We start from the raw sequence: 22,105 nt of genomic DNA, 5'->3' as shown, positions 1-22,105 counted from the left end.
GTTCATCTGGAAGAACAGTCATTGCTCGTAACTGCTGAGCCATCTCTCCATCCCGACAAAATACCTTTAAATCTTCTAAAACAAAACAAAAAGCAGCAACTGGGAAGTGGTGACACGGGCCTTAAGTTTCAGTACAGTCAGGGTTATTCAGAGAAACCCTGACTTAGAAAACATAAAACATGGGCTGGAGAGATGGCTCAGAGGTTAAGAGTGAAAAGTCCCAAGTTCAATTCCCAGCAACCACATGGTGACTCACAACCATCTGTAATGGGTTCTGACACCCTCTTCTAGTGTATCTAAAGACAGCTACAGTGTACTCACATATATAAATCTTAAAAAAAAAAAAAAAAACCAGAAAAAAACCAAATCCACAAGTCAAGAAGATAGAGTAATCATGTAACGTATTAAAGTGGTGAGGGTGGGACTGTGGCTTTGCAGTTAAGGTGATTGCAAGACTCAACCTCAAAGAATAGGTCGTGTATTCCCTCTGTGTATTATGAATGCAATGAATCTTATAATTAAGAGAAAAAAAATAGGGGGGCTGGCGAGATGGCTCAGTGGTTAAGAGCGCCGACTGCTCTTCCAAAGGTCCCGAGTTCAAATCCCAGCAACCACATGGTGGCTCAACCATCCGTTAACGAGATCTGATGCCCTCTTCTGGACTATCTGAGGACAGCTACAGTGTACTTACATATAATAAATAAATAAATCTTTAAAAAAAAAATAGGGCTGGAAGATTCAATGGTTTTTTTCATCCTTTTCAAAAGTAGTTTAGGGCTGGAGAAAAGGCTCAGTAGGTAAGAAGTCTAGCTGTTCTTCCAGAGGTTCAATTCAGAGTACCCTCATGGTTGCTCGCAATTGTAATCCACTCCCTGAAAAACGGTGACTACTTCTGCCCTCCTGAAACTATGTAGTCTAGGCTGACTTTGAACTCTCAGAGATCCACCTGTCTCTGCTACCCAAGTGCTGGGATTAAAGGCATGCATCACCACACCCTAAATATTATAGGTTTTTAAAAGAGAGCATATTTTAATAAATAAAAACGGTAGCTACTCTGGGGAGTGATGGGTTAAGAGCACCTACTGAACCCCCTACATATGTGTGGTAGATGTGCGGCTTGAGTGGGGGTGGGACGAGGGGCAAGCTGTCTCTGACTCTTGTTGCCTGCCTTTGGATGGATCACTTTCTTCTAGCTGGGCTGCCATGTCTGGCCTCAATTGGAGAGGATGAGCTTAGCCTGACTTAGTCCTTAGACTTGATGTGCCATGGATTGGTACCATGGGTGGTAGTGGGGGTGGTGACAGGGCTCCCTCCTCTGAAAAGGGTGGGGGAGATTGGAGAAGGTGGGTGGGCACGGGTCTGGAAGGAAAGGAGGAAGGGGAGATGAGATCAGGATGTAAGGTAAATAATATTTTAAAAATATAAGAATTCAAATTGTCAAAATATCTGTATGAAAAAAAAGCATTTGTTGCTCTTTGATTTCTAGCACCCACATGTGGCAGATGACATAACTACAGTACACAGACACACAAACAAAATGAAAAATTTAAATGAGAAAGACCTAAGTTCTCCCTCACCATTATCAGAGCTTCAAAATAGAACATACTTCAGTCTTCCTGTCTTACCAGCCTCAAAGGAAACAAGACACATCTGTTTCAAAGGATGAGAACATGTGCAAGGCCAGCCTTCAGCCTTGGCTAGTTGGGTAAATGAATCTCAAAACCATTGCCAGTTCTTCTTGATTATAGGAACTAAAACACAGTTAACAATTTTGTGAAGACAGAACTTGGAGGCAGGCAGATTTCAGCCTGGTCTACGGAGTTCCAGGACAGCCAGGGCTACAGAGAAACCCTGTCTCAAAAAAAAATAAAATAAAATAAAATAAAATAAAAATGATAATGAACAAAGAAAATGCTGCCAACCAGATTGCCTGTCAAGCAATCCGAAGTGCGTTCTGACTGATGTTCAAGGGCGCCACTCACTTTGGGAGGTGCCATCCCTGGCTGATGGTCCTGGGTACTATAAAACTGGCTGAGTATGCCAGAAACAAGCCCCCCATGGCCTCCACATCAGCTACTGCTTCCTGGTTTCTTCAGTTTTGATTCCTACCGGGTTCTTTATATGATGGATTGTGCTGCAAAACTGCAACCTAGAAATAAACTTTCCTCCCCAAGCTGCTTTTAGCTGTTTTATTCCAATAGAAACCACAGCTGGAGAGATGGTTCAGCAGCTAGGAACACTGTCCTGAGGTTCTGAGTTCAAGTCCCAGCAACCACATAGTGGCTCACAACCATCTGTAAAGTCAAGTGTGTCTGAATACACCTACAATGTACTTATATACATGAAATAAGTGGTGCTGCTGTGCCTCCAAGGCTTACCACCTTCAGTTGACTTGTAAATGTGGCTTCCTGTTGAGTGCAAGAGAAAGTATAACTGGAGTGCCAAGGATAAGATGGTCAGATGAGGCACCTAAAGATTGGAATTGAAGAGTCCAAGTTAGGTGGTAACAGCTTGGAAGGCTGGGGCAGAGTTCTTCAGAAGGCAGTATACGCTTTGAATCAGCGCTCCATATATGGTACAGTTTCACCCATAGCCAGGATTCATGGGTCCAGGAATCAAGGGGTGGACTATCACTATCACTCCTAGTGACCCTCTAAGAAGAGTCCAACTGGGACACAATTTTACCTTTTCTGTGTGCTTTTCGAGGTCTTGCTAAGCAGTCTAGCTTCAGGTATGGGTACTTTTATTCACAGTACAGAACCAAGTTCAAAAATAAAGGGTCATTGCACTAATCTTCTAAATCTCTAATCCTATCATAGAAGTAGATCCACCATCCTCTGCCTCCCAGATGCTGGAATTAAAGGCACACACCTTTATACAAGTCTGCATTGCTTTCTGTTGTGTTCACTAGTCATCTATTCCCCTCAGTGCTCATTTGTCCATCCTGGTCAAATTTCATGTACATACACATGACCTGTGTTGAGAATTTATGCCAAGACAGGACTGTCAATTGAATACTCATATTTAGGCTTGTGGTCATTAGGGCTCGTATCTAGGATAAGGCAGATTTGGTTCTAGTGTGCCAGCATTTCACTACAATTGTGATTTTGTAAATTCCAGCAATGTTTTAAGTGGCCACACAACTGTTAAACCAGCAGTATATCAAGTTCATTTTTAATAGACTTCCTGTCATGGTTTTGTATATTAGGAGTGGCCCTGTTAAAGTGTGTCACTGAGGGTGTGTGTGAGCTTAAGACACGTGCTGCCTGGAAGCCAGTCTTCATGTAGCAGATGGAAGATGTAGAACTCTCAGCTCCATCTGTACCACACCTGCCAGGTCACTGCCATATTCCTGCCTTGATAATGGACTGAACCTATAAACCAGCCCCAATTAAATGTCCTTGGATGAGCCGAGCAGTGGTGGAGCATGCCTTTAATCCCAGCACTCGGGAGGCAGAGGCAGGAGGATTTCTGAGTTCGAGGCCAGCCTGGTCTACAGAGTTCCAGGACAGGCAGGGCTACACAGAGAAACCCTGTCTCGAAAAAACCAAAACCAAAAACAGTTGCCTTGGTCATGGTGTCTGTTTACGGCAGTAAAACTCTGAGACACTTGCCAACACTTTAATGGATCTTCGTGTTATTGGGAGTCTACTCCTACAGAGATAGGAACTTCAGGTAATAACCTATTTTAACTTCCGAGAGGTACAGGAGGCTGTGTACTTCATCTGGGTGCACTACAGAAACAAAATTCTTACTGAGTCATTTCTTCATGTACCAAACACTGACTTAGGAGCTCAGTTTCCAAAAAAACAAACACGCACACAACAAAACTCCACCTGGAAAGCTTTACTAGCTGCTGCTTTGAAGCAGTTTATTTCTTCTAGTTTCAGTTCAGCTGGTGACTGATATTTCTAAATAAACTTAATAGGTCTAAAAGTGTATTCTTCCATCTTGTGGGTTTTTAAAAGAACAAGTTTATATACCTGCTTTGAAATAAGGACTCAACGTAGACTAGCATGAAGCTAATGTTCCCATTTGCCTCTTGAACCTTTTTCCAAGTTACGTTAGTATGTGCACACACACTGCAATGTATGCTTAAAGACAAGACAATTTGCTGGACTCAGTTCTACCCTTCCATCACATGGATGCCAAGGATTCACCTCAGGTCATCAACCCTGGTGCAGTGCACCTTTAACCTTTTCCAAGTTGGAATTCTTTCTCTGAAGCTTACTTATTAATCTCTACTTAAGTCTTGTTCTTTCCTGTTTGGTCACATATAGCAGCATGATGGAAGATGTAGAACTCTCGTGGTTTTTTCCCTTTTTAGGCGGGTCTCACTAGCTGTTTGTGCTGGTGCTTCACAGATCAGACAAGACTTGCCTGGAACTCAGATCTGCCTGCCTCACTGAAAGTTTGTTTCCTTTCAAGACTTCACTGGGTGTTTTGTAGCCCCACCCCCAGTTATAGTTTAGGGCACCAAATTTAAAACCATTAAATTTGGGCACACAATCAGACAAATCCTAGAAAGGAGTCCTACTTGAACAAAGACAATTTTTAAAAATAAATTACTTTATTAATGTCAAATTCATTCCTCTTTCGTCTTGACTCATTTTCTGATACAGCTCACTTGATCCTGTTAATTAAAAAATATGATTAATCCAACTTATCAAAACTTCCAAGTGTAGCTTACTAAGCTCTAATACCACCATGTTAAATCAAGGACTGGTAATTAGTGACAGCTTTATAGCATGAGCTTCAAGTTAGAGTGCTGGATCAGGAATATCTCAGCTATCTTGGCTTGTGTATGCCTGACATCTTTCATGACGCCCTTCGTCAATTCTTAAATTGACATACACACCAAGTTTGGTGACACCCGATTGTGTCACCAAATTAATTTGAATATCATTTCACTTACCTAGAGTCTTTGTCAGTCTAAGTAATTTGTGGCTTTCCTTTTTAGCTGACCCATGTTGTGTGCTGTCTTGAGAACATCTAATTCCGCCTATAATTAAACATATATTTTTTAGTTCATTAAGAAAAAATACTACTTTGGGCACAGGCTCTGAACAACTATTATAACTATAACAATATATTACACACAAAACAGAAATTGATATGTGTGGCAAAGACCAAGGTGACTAGAAGATCCACCCTCTGACATGGATAAAATTTTAAAACCTGCAAATACAAGTCTGAAATTACAGCATATTTCATCTCCCAGTCCTCTGAAAGAGCAGCCAGTGCTCTTAATCAAGTCCATTCTCTAGACATAACATGTATTTTTTTAATTTTTTACTTGACAATTCCTTGTTTTAGTCTTATCTTTTCCCCTTGGTACTGAAAATCACAATACCAAGACAGCAATATGCAAGGGAAGTGCTCTTTAACTATTTTTAAAAAACTAGATTTAGTATCTTTGTAAATTTTCAAGGACCCCAGATTTTTCTTTTTTTTAAAAAAAAGATTTATTTATTATTATACATAATTACACTGTAGCTGTCTTCAGACACACCAGAAGAGGGTGTCAAATATCATTACGGATGGTTGTGAGCCACCATGTGGTTGCTGGGATTTGAACTCAGGACCTCTGGAAGAGCAGTCAGTGCTCTTACCTGCTGAGCCATCTCGCCAGCCCCAGGTTTTTCATCTCACTGTTATTTTAGCCATTAAAGATAAATCAGGTCCTAATCCTATTTCTAAGGACACTTACCTCAAGTAAATAAGACTCCAAAATCAGCCAACATCAATCATTCTTACCTAAAGAATAATAAATAAACGTTAGTATAAAAGACAAGGGTATATAATAAAGGCTTGAAAAATGCTAGTTAACTTCCAAATTCTAAAGAGCAAAAAATTCCAGAGATTACAGACTGGAATAAGTTGTAGCATTAAAAAACAAAAAAAAAAAAAAAAAAAAAAAAGGAAGAAACTTTATGCAGGGGGATCTAAAATTATCCTTTAAGTAGGTAATAAGTAGATGAGAGAATTAGAAAGAAAACTATCTTCTTTAAAATGCAAAAGCCTAGTACCTTCTTTAAAATGCAAAAGCCCAATTCCTATTTTCACCAGTCTGAGCACAATGAAGTTTGACTGCAACCCATAATATACTATCCCTTATGTGAAGGTATGTGACAACGTTTACCTGACTAAAGCAGCTATCAGCTTACAAGTTCCCTGCTTCCCCAGTCAATTTGGTGACTTTCATTCTTAGTGCTTCGACCCTTTTCCTACAGCAAGCACACAACACTGCAGTTCTTTACCCTGCAATCCTATGTATTTGCTTCAATTTTTGTTCTCCACATCCTCAACTATGCATTATTGGGACAGCAAAAAAAAAAAGAAAAAGATTCTTTCTTCTAAGGGAGAAGTAAGTCATTAGCCTTCACTATAGACACCTGGCACAGTGCACAAGAAACGCAGAGCTCATCCTTAAATTCAAGTTCCAGGTTGTTCTCCACCCGACCCCAACCCCGGGTACCATTACTGCCACAGGTATACAATAGTTCTCTGTTGCACATTGACCATCCATAAGGGATACTATATTGTTTTGCATTCTTTCCCCCTTCTCCAATTATCCCTATTTTATGTCCAGGCCCTTTTCATCTTCATTTTTTTCTCCAGCACTGGTGTTCAAAAACATTATTTCTATGGTTGGTTGTTTACCAATCACTGTTGAGATTTCCATATTTGAGTCTAAAAAATTGCCAATCATTATCTAGCAGCAATGACAGATAAAAGGAGCAGTTAAATCCTCCAGATTCTCTCCCTAGTAGGGAGCCATTAAGAACTACACTAGCTAGACAGCACTGACATTATCAGCTAAAGCCAAAACCAAGAAACAGCCCAAAACAAACACCCCATAGCTCTAAAACCTGTCCAAGATCATTAACACAAAAGGCAGCGGGAAATGCAGGACTGTGGATCATGTCACTGCAGCTGACAATGATTAACAATAGGAGACATGCACCCCCAATAAGGTTAAAGACCAAAACTAATCACACGCATCTCTTCATTAGGGAGAGTCAGAGTATGCATTGCTGGGAGGCTGCAGGCAGCCTTGTCTGAGTGCCCATTTCATCTTTCAGGAAGCACCGGGAACTGCTCCAAGGGCCTAACAGTACGATAGTAGATAATACATTCTGGCATCACACCTCTGAACTTAGTTTTCATTAAAAAAATAATTTTGGTTGCAACAAGATTTATGAAATACAATGCAAGCACCTTAGCATATAGTATTACTGGAACCCATTTATTTCCCAGCCTTTTTTTTTGAATGTTTTAAAAACCCAATATACTATTAAAATTCACAACTTACACTTTCATTCAAATTAACTAGCAGTACTCTACCTTAAGTCAATAGTTTCTAGATCTCATGTACAAAGGCCTAATAATCTTAAAGCAGACCAAGGAGGGGGGGGGGGGAATCACCCCATCCCAAGTCTATGTTCAAATATAATCTCTCCAATCTGTTTCTGTTCAGAAGCAAGTCTGAGCTTTCGTTTACATTCAAAATCGCTGAGCCACGGTAACAGGCACCTGCTACCGATTTATACAGACTATGACACTTCAATTCCCCCAGGAGGGTTTCAGGCAGGTTAGTGATTCTCATGTCACACTGTTTGATCTGTATTGTATAAAAAGTTAAGTCACCATACTGATTTCATCTATCAGCAATCACAAGTTGCTTGCTTGGAGTAACTACCCCACCATCTGACTTGCCTGACAAAGAGCAAGTCATTTTTTCTTGATGCACAGAAAGGAAATTCTCACAGTCCTGAAGCTTTCAGCGGCACGTATGCAAAATGAACCAAACTTTCCAGTTATAGAGCAGAAAGCATTACAAGTGTAGCTGTTTTCTCATGCATGCTAGTTAAACACCAAGGGTAACCTGAATTGAGGTCTGGAACAACAGTTGATAGAAAGTTCAAGTCCTAAGCAACAAGGAAGGTGCTTTGAAGACTTAGGTATTCTAAAACAGTTTAGACTATAATCAATCACATCCCTAAAGCTAGGGAAGTTCAAAGAGCTACACTGAACAAATGTACTCACTCTACAGAATACGACGAAGTCTTATGGTGGGGAATGATTCCCAACATGTTTTCAAATATAAGTCACTTTCACACTAGTTTCCCCCAAGTTTGGAGTATAAACATTCAGACAAGCCACATAACTTGAACTTTTTGTAAGATCCCCATCTAAACCCAAGTTAGTAACAACTCTTTCCATGAAGCCCAAACCTAGAAAATGTTGATCACATTACAAAAAGAAACAAAACCCAGGAAAAAAACCCACCACTCTATGTCATTTAGTCTTAATTTATTCAACTTGCAGTGCTATCAAGATTGCATAATGAATTAGACATTGCTGACCAATGAGAGGTCAAGTTTGCTACTAAGGAGAGTATCACATACTACATTCTTAACCAAGGTGCTCTGTGCACCCCAGGTCAAGTATGGTTTGGTTCCCTCACCCACCAACCAGCTGTGTTCCCTTTTATCTTCAGTTACAATGTAACTAAAGAAAACCACAAAACTGAGTCAAGACACAAGGATTCACGTTTTTTTGAGAACTACAACACTGAATTCTTCCTAACAAATTACAGCTCTAACCCAAGACCCAGATTTTGAACTAACCTAGCTTATCATACAAGTATTAGGTGCTGCACTGTAATTTCACTGTCAGAAGTGTGATGTCAGAATGCCCACTGAATAAAAGCACATAGCAAGTCACCAAGTTAGATTATATTGCTTGTTACCTACCTGTATGCAGTCGGCAATGAGAATCTTGGAGCAAGCAGGAATACTACATCCGGGTCCTAATGTCCATTGCCATTTGCGGTACTACGTTCCTCACAGTTACGCACTGCAGAAATGCTGGCTAAATGCAGTTATGTAGCAGGCCACTACTTTAATAGTGCACAATTGCAGTCCAAGAACACCACAAAACATTCCGCCACAACTTTGTGGCTTGTCCAAGCCAAGTACCTAAATTTTTATCTGCCATATGATATGCCACTTGTAAGAATTACACAGGTGTAAGATTACAATTTCCCAAATTATGTTGATATTAGTGGTACAACACAAATATAGAGTGGTGGGTTTTAAGATAATTATCACCACATAAAGATATCAATGGGATGGGTTCAGCTTATGGCATGCCTATTATACTACTGGTCTTACAGAATCTAACTTTAAAAGGAGAAATGTTCTAAGTGTCCTCTGTAAACAAAATTTTGATAAAGTGAAGTAAGAAATGGGGGCAAGTGATTTCTTCAAAGGGAAAAAAATGCCTAAACTACACCCTAACATCCTCCCCTTCCACCCTAAGTTTCTCTGTTAGCTTTTGGTTCAACTGCTCAAGATGATTTAAAATCACTAGCAGGCTAAAACCATCACATGTAAGACTTGTTGAAAGTCTCAGTAGCTTACAACCCTTGGTACAATTTCACTGGTCATGTTGGCTGACACTATGTAACCTTTATCTGCTAAACACTGTTTAGCAGCTCTACAGCCCACAATAAAGGCTATCAAAAGCCACAATCTGCGGACATTATCCTTTAAGCATCCTTTCACCACTCTTCAAGGGTATACTACTACCAAAAGCTTATTTTAGGGGTCTGTGCCAGCATCCCTTATAAAGGCATGTAATCTGAAAAATAAACTGAAACATTAATTTTATAGGCAGATTTTCCCATTTCCCCTCCAGCCCCCACCCATATACATTCAAATTCACCCTCCATGGGTGTCCCATGAACACCCCTCAATTTTCTCATTATTATGGTCCCTACTATTACAATTTCAACCAAAAGAGCTCCTTCAAATCCAGACCTTTGTTTCCATACAGAAAACCTTCATGTATCACCAATTAACTTCAGTTGGACCAATAACTTTCTGATTGCTGTTAATTATAATAGAACTACCTATTTCCAAGTGTACTGGTGATAAAAAAATGAATGCACTTTCTAAGGATTTTCCCCTTAATACACTGTAAACCTGTCAGTCATACAACCATTTGATGACATGCTTTTTATAATCCAGTAGTGTTTTACTTTAAATAGTACAACTTTCCTATGTATGCATGAAGTACGTTTCCACAATAGGTCTCCTTTTGTACTCAAGCACAATATTCAACCTCAGCAAGTGATTTAGAATTTCTTTTGCCAATTAGCACCAAGGATAGAGGTGAAAAGGATGAAGACATTCTAAGTGAAAGTTCTAGAATGTATAGACTTGAATGGAAATGTAACTAAGAACAGAGCCAAGCTATTCAATTACTTTCTGTACTGTTAATTTTCCTCTTAACATCTTTACACTGGGAAGAAATCAAGCTCCCAACAGTAACCAATCTACTTTATTATCATCAAGTCAGAAAGTCTCTTGCTCTAACGAAAGGAAATTCAATGAAGTTAACAATGAACTGACATCATCAAAACATCCCCAAGCTTATGGTGGGAGGAAAGCATATTTTTACTATGTAGCCTAAGCAACTATCTCCAGGTTTAATGCTACACTGTAAGACTGATATATAAAAACAGTTCAACTCCATAGTGAGACTACTTGACAGTCCTACTTGGTAACAGTCACCACTAGTTCTCCAAGAGAACCAGTATTTTCAGACTACAGACTTTGCTCCATAGAAGTAACACAGGAAGGTGTATGTTAGAGTACATAAGGCTAGTCCTTATAGTTGGCTAACCCTTAACTCTTCAAGTTAAAATTCCCGACTAAGTCCCATCTTTTAAATCACTTGAAGTAATACATGAAAAGGCTTCATGTTTAACAATCTTTAATTCAAATGCAAAAGTTCAGTACAAGCCATTTGTAGGGCTTGGGATTCTTTTAAAAAACAACAGGGAGAAACGCAACAAGATGATCTTTCCATTTTCAAAAGCTTTCAAGGAAAGAATCATAGATAGGGCCATAAGGGATCCATTTAACCAAAATAACAAACTCTTTCTCTCACTACCAATAGTTTTCACCCATCCATAATCTTAATACATGTTCCTGAATTAAGACTTGCAAGTTCAACTTTTCTAACATAACCATTTAAAAATGCTGAGCACCAGCCTGCTTCCTATAATGCCAAACAAATCCTAATTACTTCAGTATGCATTTCTTTTTAACAAGGGGGGGCACCATTTGTAGAAAGCAGTACTTAGCCTCCTGTTACATTTCCCAGAAATGGCTTATGCCACTCAAAGGCCTACACACGCTCATGCTTTCCAAGTGAAATACCTAGCCTAATGTGCATAGAAGCATGAATAGCAAAGTTGAAGATCAGTATTATAACTATTTTTTCTATTTATTTGAAGCACAGTAAAAAAAAAATGGTACACTTTGGAAATTCGGTGGCACAAGGTACACTGCCATTAACTTGAGAAACATTATACAGTTAAAAAAAAAAGTAAATGAAAAAATTTTTTCTCCTGTTTTGAACACTGCGTTACATAATTTTACCTGCCCAAACAGGCCATTTACAAATATCAGGTCAATAAACTGCTAACATCCATAAAAAGGTAGCTTGCTTACTAAAATGCCAAGAATTTAAGTGGTATCTAAACAAGAAAAGACAAAACCAAACTAGAATGAAAGCCTAAATATCTAAAATCGGGGTTTTTTATTTGGCCCTTCATACTCTTCTCTCCCTCTACCATATCCTGCTGGAGTTCCAGGCCCCATTCCTCTAGGACCCTGTCCACCCACAGGACCCGCACCTCCCTGCCCAAAGCGCTCAGTACGCTATTGAAACAGTAATTAACAGTTCATTAAATGTAGTTGATGTCCATGTGTGTTAAGTAAATATTTTAGAAGGTTCCGTAGTCAACGTTCGTCGATACAATCACCAATGAGTCGATCCACAGGTACCGGGAACATAGAAAGGAAAAAAGGGTAATTTGAAAATTAGTTTACGGTAATACATGCCTTGTGGTATGTTCCCACTTGAGCCATTCTCATACACCTGTTTCAAAGAATAGATCTTCCCTGTAGTGCTAAAAAAATTCAAAAATTAGTGCAGATGTGAAAACCCATTCCAAAAATGAGTTCTACAAAATTCACATCAGATTAATCCACTGACACGATTGTCCAGGTATGAACACAAAGTCATCTCCAAGCCTACAAAGTCCAGTCAGACAAAAGCAACTCGCTCAATGAAGGACAAAGGCCTACTCACCAGGTAGTGGCATGTGCTGCATAAGAAACCTTGTGCTTTTCAAGATCTTAAGACACATCTGCAAAGTTGCAGAAATCTTAAAAGGTTGGAATGAAGTTAATAAAATGCTACCAAGACTACAAAAAAGAAAAAGCACAAAAAAATAGTTTTTTCCACTTAACCGGCACAGTAACTTCATCAAAAACTTATTTTGCCACAGTCTCACAGCATTCCACACTTCAGAGCCATCACTACTAACTAGAGATACATGCACAGTATGTTTCTGCATTGTTACAAGCACAATATACAGCCCACCTACTTCAGAGTCCAGCTTTTTTTTAGTTTTGGAAAGTGCACTGTCACTTTGTTATGAATCCATGTTTTAGGTTATCTCCCAAAACAGCCTATCATCAAGCTAGGGTGACTGCAGTAAAGCAGTGAATGACTTCATTATCCATCTAGTTTTATGTATTTTGACTTTAAAACACAAAGTAAAATAAAACCCACATATCCTAACAGCAGAACCCTACACACAAGCACTCCACTTAAAATTCTACTCAAAATAGCCCAGTTACTAATTACTAATCAAAATAAAAATAAAGACTGAACAAGGTTTTAACTGTTCCTACAATTCATCTTTTGAAAAACAAAAACACTACAAAACTACTTGAACAGACTTTCAATTGTATTCTTTTGAAAGTCTTAAGGTGTATAGTTTCTACAAAAAAAGCTAAAAAGAAAAATTTGAGGCTTCAGTTATATTACACTAAGGACCCAGAAACTGTTAAATGTATAAACCTATCTATGTCTAGACATGGAGCCTAAACATATGTCAAACTAGTCGCCTAATATATACATCTTGTGCCTTCTAGAAAATACTTTTAAGACCAAAATGTTAAGTTCAATTTGAAGAACCTATCAGTATATCCAGCCATTTATAATGCTAACTTTAATTCTCAAGAAGCAGTAGGCAGGTTTTAAATGTAGTCTCACACTAAAACCCTTAATTCCTATTTATAAAATAAATCCTATTGAGCTACAACTGTAGCTCCTTTGAGACAAAAGCCTATGGGTGAATTATTTAGATTCAATTTAGCTACATTTTTTCCCACCAAAATGCAGTTAAGGATCTGTAAAGTCCTACCCCTACAGCAGCCATTCACACCAAAATTCATTTGACTATTTTAAAGCATCTGACAGGCTATCTCCATATAGATAAAGCATGATTGCATCAAGGGGTTCAGAACAAATGCACACCATCAGTATGCTTCAATTATTGTTGACTTTTGCTACCCTGTAGCAAAGTAGAAACATCAGTTTGGCTTTTTTTTTTTTTAGATGCACCTACAGAGAAACCCAACAGGTGGGAAACGACGAGTCAAAACACTAGGCAGTTCCTCTTTTCATGGGCTAGAAACAGAAACCACAAATAAGGTCAAAGGCCTACCTGTCACTCTAACATACTTAAGACTACAAGCCTCAAGTCTGACTCCTACTTATGGAAAACACCACAAAAGGGCACTGTGCCATTTCTCACTTGGATGCAAGAAAACCATATACAACTATCTAGCATCTAAAATTTGGATTTGCCATGCACTGGAGGTTCAAAAGTGCACAGACAATAAAATGGAAGCTACCTATGTACTTATTGCCAAAGATTAACTCCACATACTAACATAACAGCATTGACTTCTTGGTGGCAACCATATCTGTTTGGGTTACCACACATAGTTCTACATTGCCAAAGTAGTCCTCAGTATTATATATATTTACACAATGGGGGAACTGAAAGTCCAGTCAGCTACTTTAAAAAGAGAGAAAGAGAGAGGAAAAATAAAATACTCAAGTTGTGAAATTAAGAATCTCCTTTGTACTATGTCCCACAGGATACATTACCATGTCGCTTCCCATCATGGAACCACTCATGGTTGCTGGTGGAACTCCAGGATTAGCTTCATAACCTATGCCACCACCACCACCTAGTGGTGGAAATTTCTGGCCTCCTGAACCATAGGGATCTAGGAAACAAAGACAGTGGTTATCCTAACAGAATGCTGCTGCTGGGCGGTGCTAGCTGTAACTAAAGTCTCTGACTTACCTCCCATGTTCATTGTTCCACCACCACCCATTCTCATGTCTCTTTCTCTCTGGGGAGGGAAAAACACAAAAATAAACTCTTAATTACATATGACAGCTTACCATGTACTCCAGTAAAAAAACTGAACACAAAAAATTTATCCAGTGGGATACACTTCTAATTGCAACATTTGGGAAGCAGATGTAGTGTTATGTATATAGAGAATTCCAGGCCAGCCAAGGCTACTTTGCCTCAAAAACCACAAAATAATTCAAGAACAATGCATGTTTTATATGTCATTGTGGCATGTAGTGTCCTGAAAACTGGTTAGACTATCAAAACAAACACGCTACATGGCATTTGGTCCAGCAAGATCTGATAGGAGTTTATACACACAAAACAAAACAGCCACGCCTGAGTGAGTGTACACTTACAATGGATAAAAACTTACTGGATCCATGTAGCCCATCCTGCTGTAACTTTCTTCTCGTTGGCGTCTCATTTGTTCTTCCATCTCACGTTGGCGAATCATCATCTCTTCCTCTCGTCTACGCCGTTCCTCCTCTTGCCTACAAATATTTTTCAGGCATATAAAACAAAGTGTCATCCATGCCTAAAACTTAAGAAGCCAAGTGTGATGATGGCCCTTGCCTTTTAAAACAGTACTTAAGAGTCATATAGGAAGCCGGGCGTGGTGGCGCACGCCTTTAGTCCCAGCACTCGGGAGGCAGAGGCAAGCAAAATTTCTGAGTTTGAAGCCAGCCTGGTCTACAGAGTGAGTTCCAGGACAGCCAGGGCTACACAGAGAAACCCTGTCTCAAAAGAAAACAAGAGTCATAGGGATATGGTCCAGTTGGAGGGTCCAACTAGTGTCATGCAGCAACACCTGTTTCAGAAAAAAACTACTTGAAAAAGAGCTAAAAGTTTGTCTTTGAATAGAAAATAGGTTAAACTCTTAATGTTCATAAAAGAATAAACTCTAGATCATAATTCTAGAATAGCAAAACTCTGGCAAAGACAATAAGCTTTTCCTTCAAATACAAACTTGCACTTAATACTTCTTATCTACACATCAGAATACATAAGTAAAGGCTGAATTCAACACTATACCTCAACTGCATTTCTTTACGTTTCTGCATTTCTTGACTGTGAAGTTCCTCCATGCGCCTTAATTCTTCCTGGCGTCTCATCAGATCTAAACATTGAGAATTTTAGATTGTTAATGAGGCTCTGCACACTTTAAAATGTAAACTGATCTTTACCAATGAAATCTGAGGCTTTTTCACCTTGGCGCAAAAGATTTGCTTGGTGTTCATGGTAAGCATCTTCCATTTCACTTTCCAATTTGTCTTTAGCATCCTTCATGTTTTTTTCAACTTGTTCCCTTTGCTGTTTTTCCATTTCATCCAAGGACTTCCATCGTTGAGAATATTCATACTCAAATGTGCCATGCTGAGCAAAACGAGGTGGTGTTTCTCTCTCCCTGACAATACATAATTTATACAGAAGCAATTTTGAGAATCAGTATCTTTGGAATTCCTAAGAAAACTAGAAACCTTACACCTGGCATGGTTGTTTATGGCTTTAATCACAGCTTCAAAGTATGAAAATCTGAGTTCCAGAACAGAAACCCTGACTCAAAAAAACTAAATGAATGAAAACCTTAAGTACAGCCAGGGTGTGGTGGCCCATGCCTTTAATCCCAGCACTTGGGAGGCAGAGGCAGGGGGATTTCTGAGTTCGAACCACCCCCCCCCCAAAAAAACAAGAAAAACTTGTACCTGTATACCTATTGCCCACTGTTAAGACATTTGTAGAACATGTAACATAATAATATAATGCCCTAGGTTTGATCCCCAGCACCAAGAATTGACACAGAAACCACAGACGTAGTCCTTTCCCTACCATATCATGTTTTTTTTAAGGCCCCCAACTTGCAATCCTGTTCCATTGAAACAGGTTAGGAAACACCATGAGGCTAATCAACAATGATACAAGGAGCTGGAGAGATGGCTCAGCAGTTAAGAGCACAGCTGTTCTTCCAAAGGACCAGGTCTGTGTCCCAGACCCACAAAGCAACTTATAATAGGAGTGGAGGATATAACACTGTCTTTGCCACAGTGGGAATCAGGCACACACAGGTACATACACATGCAGGCAAGCCATACACACATTAAAAACTAAATTGACGGGGGCTGGAGAGATGGCACAGTGGTTAAGAACAGTGACCACCCTTCCAGAGGTCATGAGTTCAAATTCCAGCAATCACATGGTGGCTTACAACCATCTATAATGGAATCTGATGCCCTCTTCTGGTGTGTCTGAAGACAGCTACAGTGCATTCATATAAATAATAAATAACAAATAAAACTTAAAAAACTAGCAGGGCGCATGGTGGCACACGCCTTCGGATTTCTGAGTTTGAGGCCAGCCTGGTCTACAGAGTGAGTTCCAGGACAGCCAGGGCTATACAGAGAAACCCTGTCTCAAAACAAAAACAAAAACACACACACACACACAAAAACCACTTAAAAAAATAAATTGACATTGCTTAAAGAAAGGTCTGTCAACATTTCTTTACCTTTCACCCCACCCCAACCCTTTGCTTAAGCCTAATACCATCTTCTTTAAAATCCCTCACCCATTTTGAGATAAGGTCTCACCATGTAGCCCTGGAACTAGCCTCCTAGACAAATGTATTAACTCTAGAAATAGTAAGTTATGATATATAAAACAAAGCAAAAAGCCAGGAATGCATGGTGATGTATTTCTAGTCCGGTCTGGTCTACAGAGACCATGTGTCTAAAACTAAAGTTAGAGGGAAAAGCCCCCCCCCCCCAGGGCACACAGTGGTGGCACATGCCTTTAATTCCAGCACTGGGGAGGCAGAGGCCACCTACCTGGTCTATAGTTCTAGAATAGCCAGAACTAGGCAAAGAAACCCTGTGGGGGGTGGGGGTAGGATAGGGATAAATGAGCACAAAGAAAATGACAGAAGTAGGAAATGTAGGAAAGAGACACCATCTTCCCCCCTTTTCTATAGCAAATTCTTTATCCAGGCTCATTTTCCCCACCAATAACAAGTAGCTCTCATTTAACTTTAGCATTATCTGGATCATATGTGAATGTACTTTTTATCCAACAGCTTCAAGTTATGCCAGATATGGTGGCAACATCCTTATTATTTCCAGCATTCTGGGAAGCAGACAAAGGTGGGAACTTTAAAAAGCAAGTTCCAGGACAACCAGGGGGTTACAGAGAATCCTTGTTCTCAAAAAAGAAAAAATAAATAAGAAAATAGATGAGACAGAGATGTGTATTAAGCATATTCAAGAAACACTGTAAAATGTATTCATAACACTGGCATGATGGCTCACACCTATAATCCTGGCACTTGTGTGACAGAAGTCAGGAGACTGTCAAGAGTTTTAGTCAGCCTAGACAACAGAAAAATTCTAGACCAACCAGCCAAAACCCAGACTAAAAAGTTTCTAATGTTCTAAAAAGTTCTAAGCAAAATTAGAAATCACTAACTTCTCTTTTAGAGCACCAAAAAGCTTAGTCTTACTTTTGATACATTGGATTCTTCTGGGCCAGCTTTTCAGGAAGACCATCTTCGTCATCTAACTGTTCAAGTGGTTCCACAATGACTGGGCGAGGAGTCCTAGTAACAGAAATTATTCCTCATCTTAACTTCCAATTTTATTTCGACTATCCCTCAAAATTATTAAAAAAAAAAAAAAGAAAGCATGAACTAAAGACAACTTACGTTGTCAGTAGGAAAACACCTTCACTGCATCTTTCAAATGCTTTTCTTGCTGCTGGCTTGGAAGCAAACTCAACAATGCCTTTCCCTGTAGATCTTCCGCGATCATCCACAATTACAACAGCCCTTTCAATAGGACCAAACTGGCTAAAGGCCTCTTCCAAAAGTTCGTTGGAAACATAAGGAGAGAGATTTCGAACAGACAGGGCTGCAGCGTGTGTGGCAAATCGAACCCGAAGCTGTCTACCTCTCATGGGAGTATCATCAAGCTCAGCTTTGGCGATTTCAGCCAAGGCTCTAGATTCCTGCAAATATCAGAAATACTTTTAACAACTTCCAAACTGGCTAGTGCTCAATTTTTTAATAACCCTTCCCACTTCTACCGCTTAAGAGCTTTCTTCAAGCCTCCTCCCAACACCCCGAGGGCTAAAGGTCTGTCTTTGAGGTCCTGCCCCAATGCACACTATTCTGATTTCTATTGATGAAAAAAACTTAAAGGCTCGTTAATTCTTCCCATTTAAAAGCATGCCTAAAAACTTTCACAAAAGGGAAAAAAATTACACTCACAAGCTTAATGAACCCGAACCCTTTGCCTTTGTTGATAAAAACTTCTCCGGGTTCTCCGTATTTAGCAAACAGTCTTTTGAATTCATCCTCTGTGATATCAGCAGGTAGATTCCCCACAAACAACCGACAGCGCTGTGTGTAAGTTTTTTCTCCAGGCCTCCGCAAGAGAGACAAGTTGGCTTTAAATCCCTAATAAAGAAATCGGACGGAATTCATACACCAAAGCAGGAAAAGTCTAGTGGTCCCAAAGTAGGCCATCGTGCATTCGTTAACGATCTCCCTTTTTTCCCATGAGGGCTAGCAGGTTGAACCATATTTGGGGATCCAACAGGATCACTAACTCTAATCCATATGAAGCAGAGTATACAAAATGCTTTGAAACACATCGCCTCTTTATCAGCAAACGCCAATCAATACACCTCTGACGTCAACAAATAGCTCTAAATGCAGACTAGGAAGACAGCACCAAGTTGCCCTGTTTTCTCCCAAACAGAGGCCTCCGACGTGCACTAGTTGGGTCCCAAGGGACCGGACCGCTAGCCTCTAGCGGATTACCGCCAAGACGTGAGGATGCCCTCCCGCTGGAAGCCAATCCCTAGCGGCCTCCACAGCCCGCCGCGCGTCCGCCCCGCCTGCGCAAGCATGCGCAGGAGCGCTTCCGGCAGGGGACAAAATGGAGGCCCTCTAGGCTGCGGGCGGGGGGGAAGAGGAAAAAAAAACGCCGAGGGTAGGCAGGCGCCGCCATCTTAGGGAAACGGACGGCTTTGCTCGAGAACCCGCTCACCTCCGAGTCGGAGATCTTCTCCTCCGTGCGCGGTCCCGGTCCGCCGGGAGGGGGCCCCTGGTGGTGCTGCTGGTGGTAGGGCGCATGATGCTGCCGGCCCCCACGGGGCTCGCCGCCACCTCGGTGTGGTGGCTTCGGGTGGCCACCAGGAGCGCCCATGCCCGGGCCACCTCCAGGCTTAGGCCCACCGGGCATCTTGCCGCCTTTTGGACCGCCAGGGCCTGGCCCCGGCTTAGGCCCCGGCCCGGCGCCCCCGGCGGGCGGTGGCGGAGGGCCGCCGGTCTGTGGAGGGGTGGTCGAGACTCCGCTGCTCGGCGTCGATGGGGGAGGCGGTCCGGGGGCGGTGGAGGGGACGGCGGGCGGCGGAGTCGGGGTTGGACCAGGGCCCGGAGGGGCGCCGGTGGTCGGGGGGTTGGCGGGCGGAGCCGAGACCGCCGGCGGAGGCGCACTGCTCACCCCCGGCGCCGAGCCGGGGCCTTGGGGGACGACGGGCTTGGATTCCTGCGGCGGAGGCGGGGGCTGTTGATGGGGCGGCTGGTGCGGCGGCGGCTGCTGGTGCGGCGGCGGCTGCTGCGGCGGAGGCTGCTGCGGCGGCGGCTGCTGCTGCTGCTGGTGAGGAGGTGGAGGCGGGAGCGGCGGCTTCGGGCCGCCAGGGCCCGGGCCCATGGGGCCGCGGTTCTGGTTGAGGCCCATGCCCGGCGGCGGAGAGCGGAAGTCGTGAAGGCCGCCGCGGCCGCCACCTCCTCCACGCCGGTGAAAGCCTCCACCGCCGCCACCGCGACTCCGGAACCGATCCCGAGACATAGCTGTAGTCAAGGGGCGGTCGAGGCAGAAGCGGAGAAGTCGCTCAGGGAACGTGGTTGCCACCTTGCTGAGCACAAAATGGCGGACGACACAAGCTGCGCGCCGCCTTTGTCCTCTTCTTAAATAGGACAGTTCGGCCTGGCCCGCCTTCCCTAGATTGACAGCTCGGACAGCCAATAGCAAGTACAGTACTTGATGATGAAACCTAAGTTTTTCCAATTGGCTCCCTAGTGAGAGGCGGGAGGTAGGGAGGGCTGGGATTTCCATTTGACCAATAAACGGATAAGAAAGTGTCTATACGCCTTTGTGATTTGTTGGAAGAAATTTGAATGGGCATGCCCTGCAACTTTCGCGTGAAATTAAATATCCAGGGCCCTATCAGCTCCTGATAGCGCTGAAAGGCTATTTTCTTTCCTCTTATGAGTAGTCCGCTATTCTTGGCTAACATCTTCGCTGGGTTCAAGGTTATAAATTGAACTTGTGCTGTCTCTTATTCCTACGCCAATGAAGTTAGAGTCAATTTCACAGAGTTTAATCTCAACGGTTTTACTTTTATTGAAACCCTATCAAAGGCTAGCAGATTGGCAAACACGTGAGCCCAAAATTTGGGAGGAGGAGGCACTAGTAATCAGGACTGCAAGTTTATCTTTACATTATCAATTACATTGAGTTCAAAACCAGCTTGGGCTACATGAAACGTAATAAAATAAAAATAATAAAATAAAATAGAAGCCCCGGTTGTTTTGGCATATGCCTTTAATCCTAGCACTCTGGAAGCAGAAAGGACTCCAAGTTCAAAGCCAGCCTGGGCTGCATAGTAAATTCCAGGACAGCCAGGACTGCACAAAGAAACCCTGCCTCCAAAAAAATTAATGAATAAATAAAAGTAAAGATTTAAGAAAAAGGAAGCCGGGTGTGAGTTCCAGGACAGCCAGGGCTATACAGAGAAACCCTGTCTTGAAAAACCAAAAAAAAAAAAAAAAAAAAAAAAAAAAGGGAAAAAAAAAAACATTATTTCATAGCAACACGTTTGTTGTAATACTATAAAATTTGCCATTAGGTTTGAGTGAATGCAGTCTTTGTCCAAGAGGGAAAAGTATGGAGAGAGCTGAGGACACAGCCTTTGGGGTTCTGGCTTGTGTGACATGCAGAAGACTCACTTTATTCTCCAGCAGAAGGGTAAATGAGGTAGATGTGACTCCATGTGTGTGTACAGTAACAATTTACAAGCACAAATCATGGGAGAGGAAATTGTTTTTGATTTTGTTCAAGACGGGGTTACTCTGCATAGCCCTGGCTGTCCTAGAACTACTTCTGTAGACCAGACTGGCCTCAAACTCAGCCCTCCACCTGCCTCTGCCTCCCAGGTGCTGGGACTAAAAGCATGCATCCACCAGGTCAGCCGAGATTTCCTTTTTATTCCCTCCCTTTAAAGCTTCATGAACATTGGGTTTTAACCGGGATGGGGCTGGTGCATGCCTTTGATCCCATCAGGCATGTGGTAGAAGCAGTCATATCTCTTGAGTTCTAGGCCAGCCTGGTCTACACAGTGAGTTTCAGGCCAGCAAGAAAGATACATAGTGAAACACTGTTGAAAAAAAAAAATGTTTATGCATGGCTGAGGCCATAACTCAGTCATAAAGGGCTTGAGGCCCTAGATTCAACTCTCAGCCCACAACACTAATGTTTTGTTGTTGTTTTCTTTTGTTTTATGATATTTAGGTATCAATAAGTACTGGTATGAAAACAAGCAGCTGGCAGCATCTCTTTTCCTTCAGATTTCCCAACCCCAATAGTGTTGAGCCAGGAGGATGGTTGGTTCATCACATACAGGTCCGGCTACCAGCTTGACAGTTTGAGTTCAGTCACTCAGACCCACAAGGTGAAAGGAGAGAACCAACTCCTGAAAACTAAGTTGACCTTGGGGTCCACACATGTCCACAGATGCATGTGCCCA

At 41.6% G+C, this 22,105-nt stretch overlaps 1 protein-coding gene across 7 annotated transcripts in view; it reads right to left on the bottom strand.

Annotated features, from left to right (window-relative positions):
* Nucleotides 1-20,849, bottom strand: part of Sfpq (splicing factor proline/glutamine rich (polypyrimidine tract binding protein associated)) — a 30,386-nt gene extending 9,537 nt beyond the window's left edge. The window contains exons 1-13 of one of the 7 annotated variants that reach the window (XR_867891.3): nt 19,345-20,849; nt 18,561-18,749; nt 17,997-18,298; nt 17,796-17,891; nt 15,514-15,710; nt 15,338-15,422; nt 14,679-14,796; nt 14,249-14,297; nt 14,047-14,168; nt 8,760-11,738; nt 5,711-5,757; nt 4,916-5,002; nt 4,552-4,633 (exon numbers count right to left, since the gene is read on the bottom strand). Coding sequence is in view for 2 of the 7 variants with exons in the window: in XM_006503406.4 (XP_006503469.1) it covers nt 5,734-5,757; nt 14,047-14,168; nt 14,249-14,297; nt 14,679-14,796; nt 15,338-15,422; nt 15,514-15,710; nt 17,796-17,891; nt 17,997-18,298; nt 18,561-18,749; nt 19,345-20,415 (2,253 nt within the window). In the remaining 5 variants the exon portion in view is untranslated. Of the gene's footprint in view, nt 1-4,548; nt 5,003-5,710; nt 11,739-14,046; nt 14,169-14,248; nt 14,298-14,678; nt 14,797-15,337; nt 15,423-15,513; nt 15,711-17,795; nt 17,892-17,996; nt 18,299-18,560; nt 18,750-19,344 lie in introns of those variants that run through there. The other 6 variants (NR_045010.1, XR_867890.2, XR_001784201.2 and 3 more) reach the window with 6 other exon arrangements.
* Nucleotides 20,850-22,105: the final 1,256 nt, after the last annotated feature.

The sequence above is a fragment of the Mus musculus genome, chromosome 4, assembly GCF_000001635.26.
Source record: "Mus musculus strain C57BL/6J chromosome 4, GRCm38.p6 C57BL/6J".
NCBI lineage: Eukaryota > Metazoa > Chordata > Mammalia > Rodentia > Muridae > Mus > Mus musculus.
Note: the sequence above shows the minus strand (reverse complement) of the source record. Positions and strands in the feature narration are given on the sequence as shown.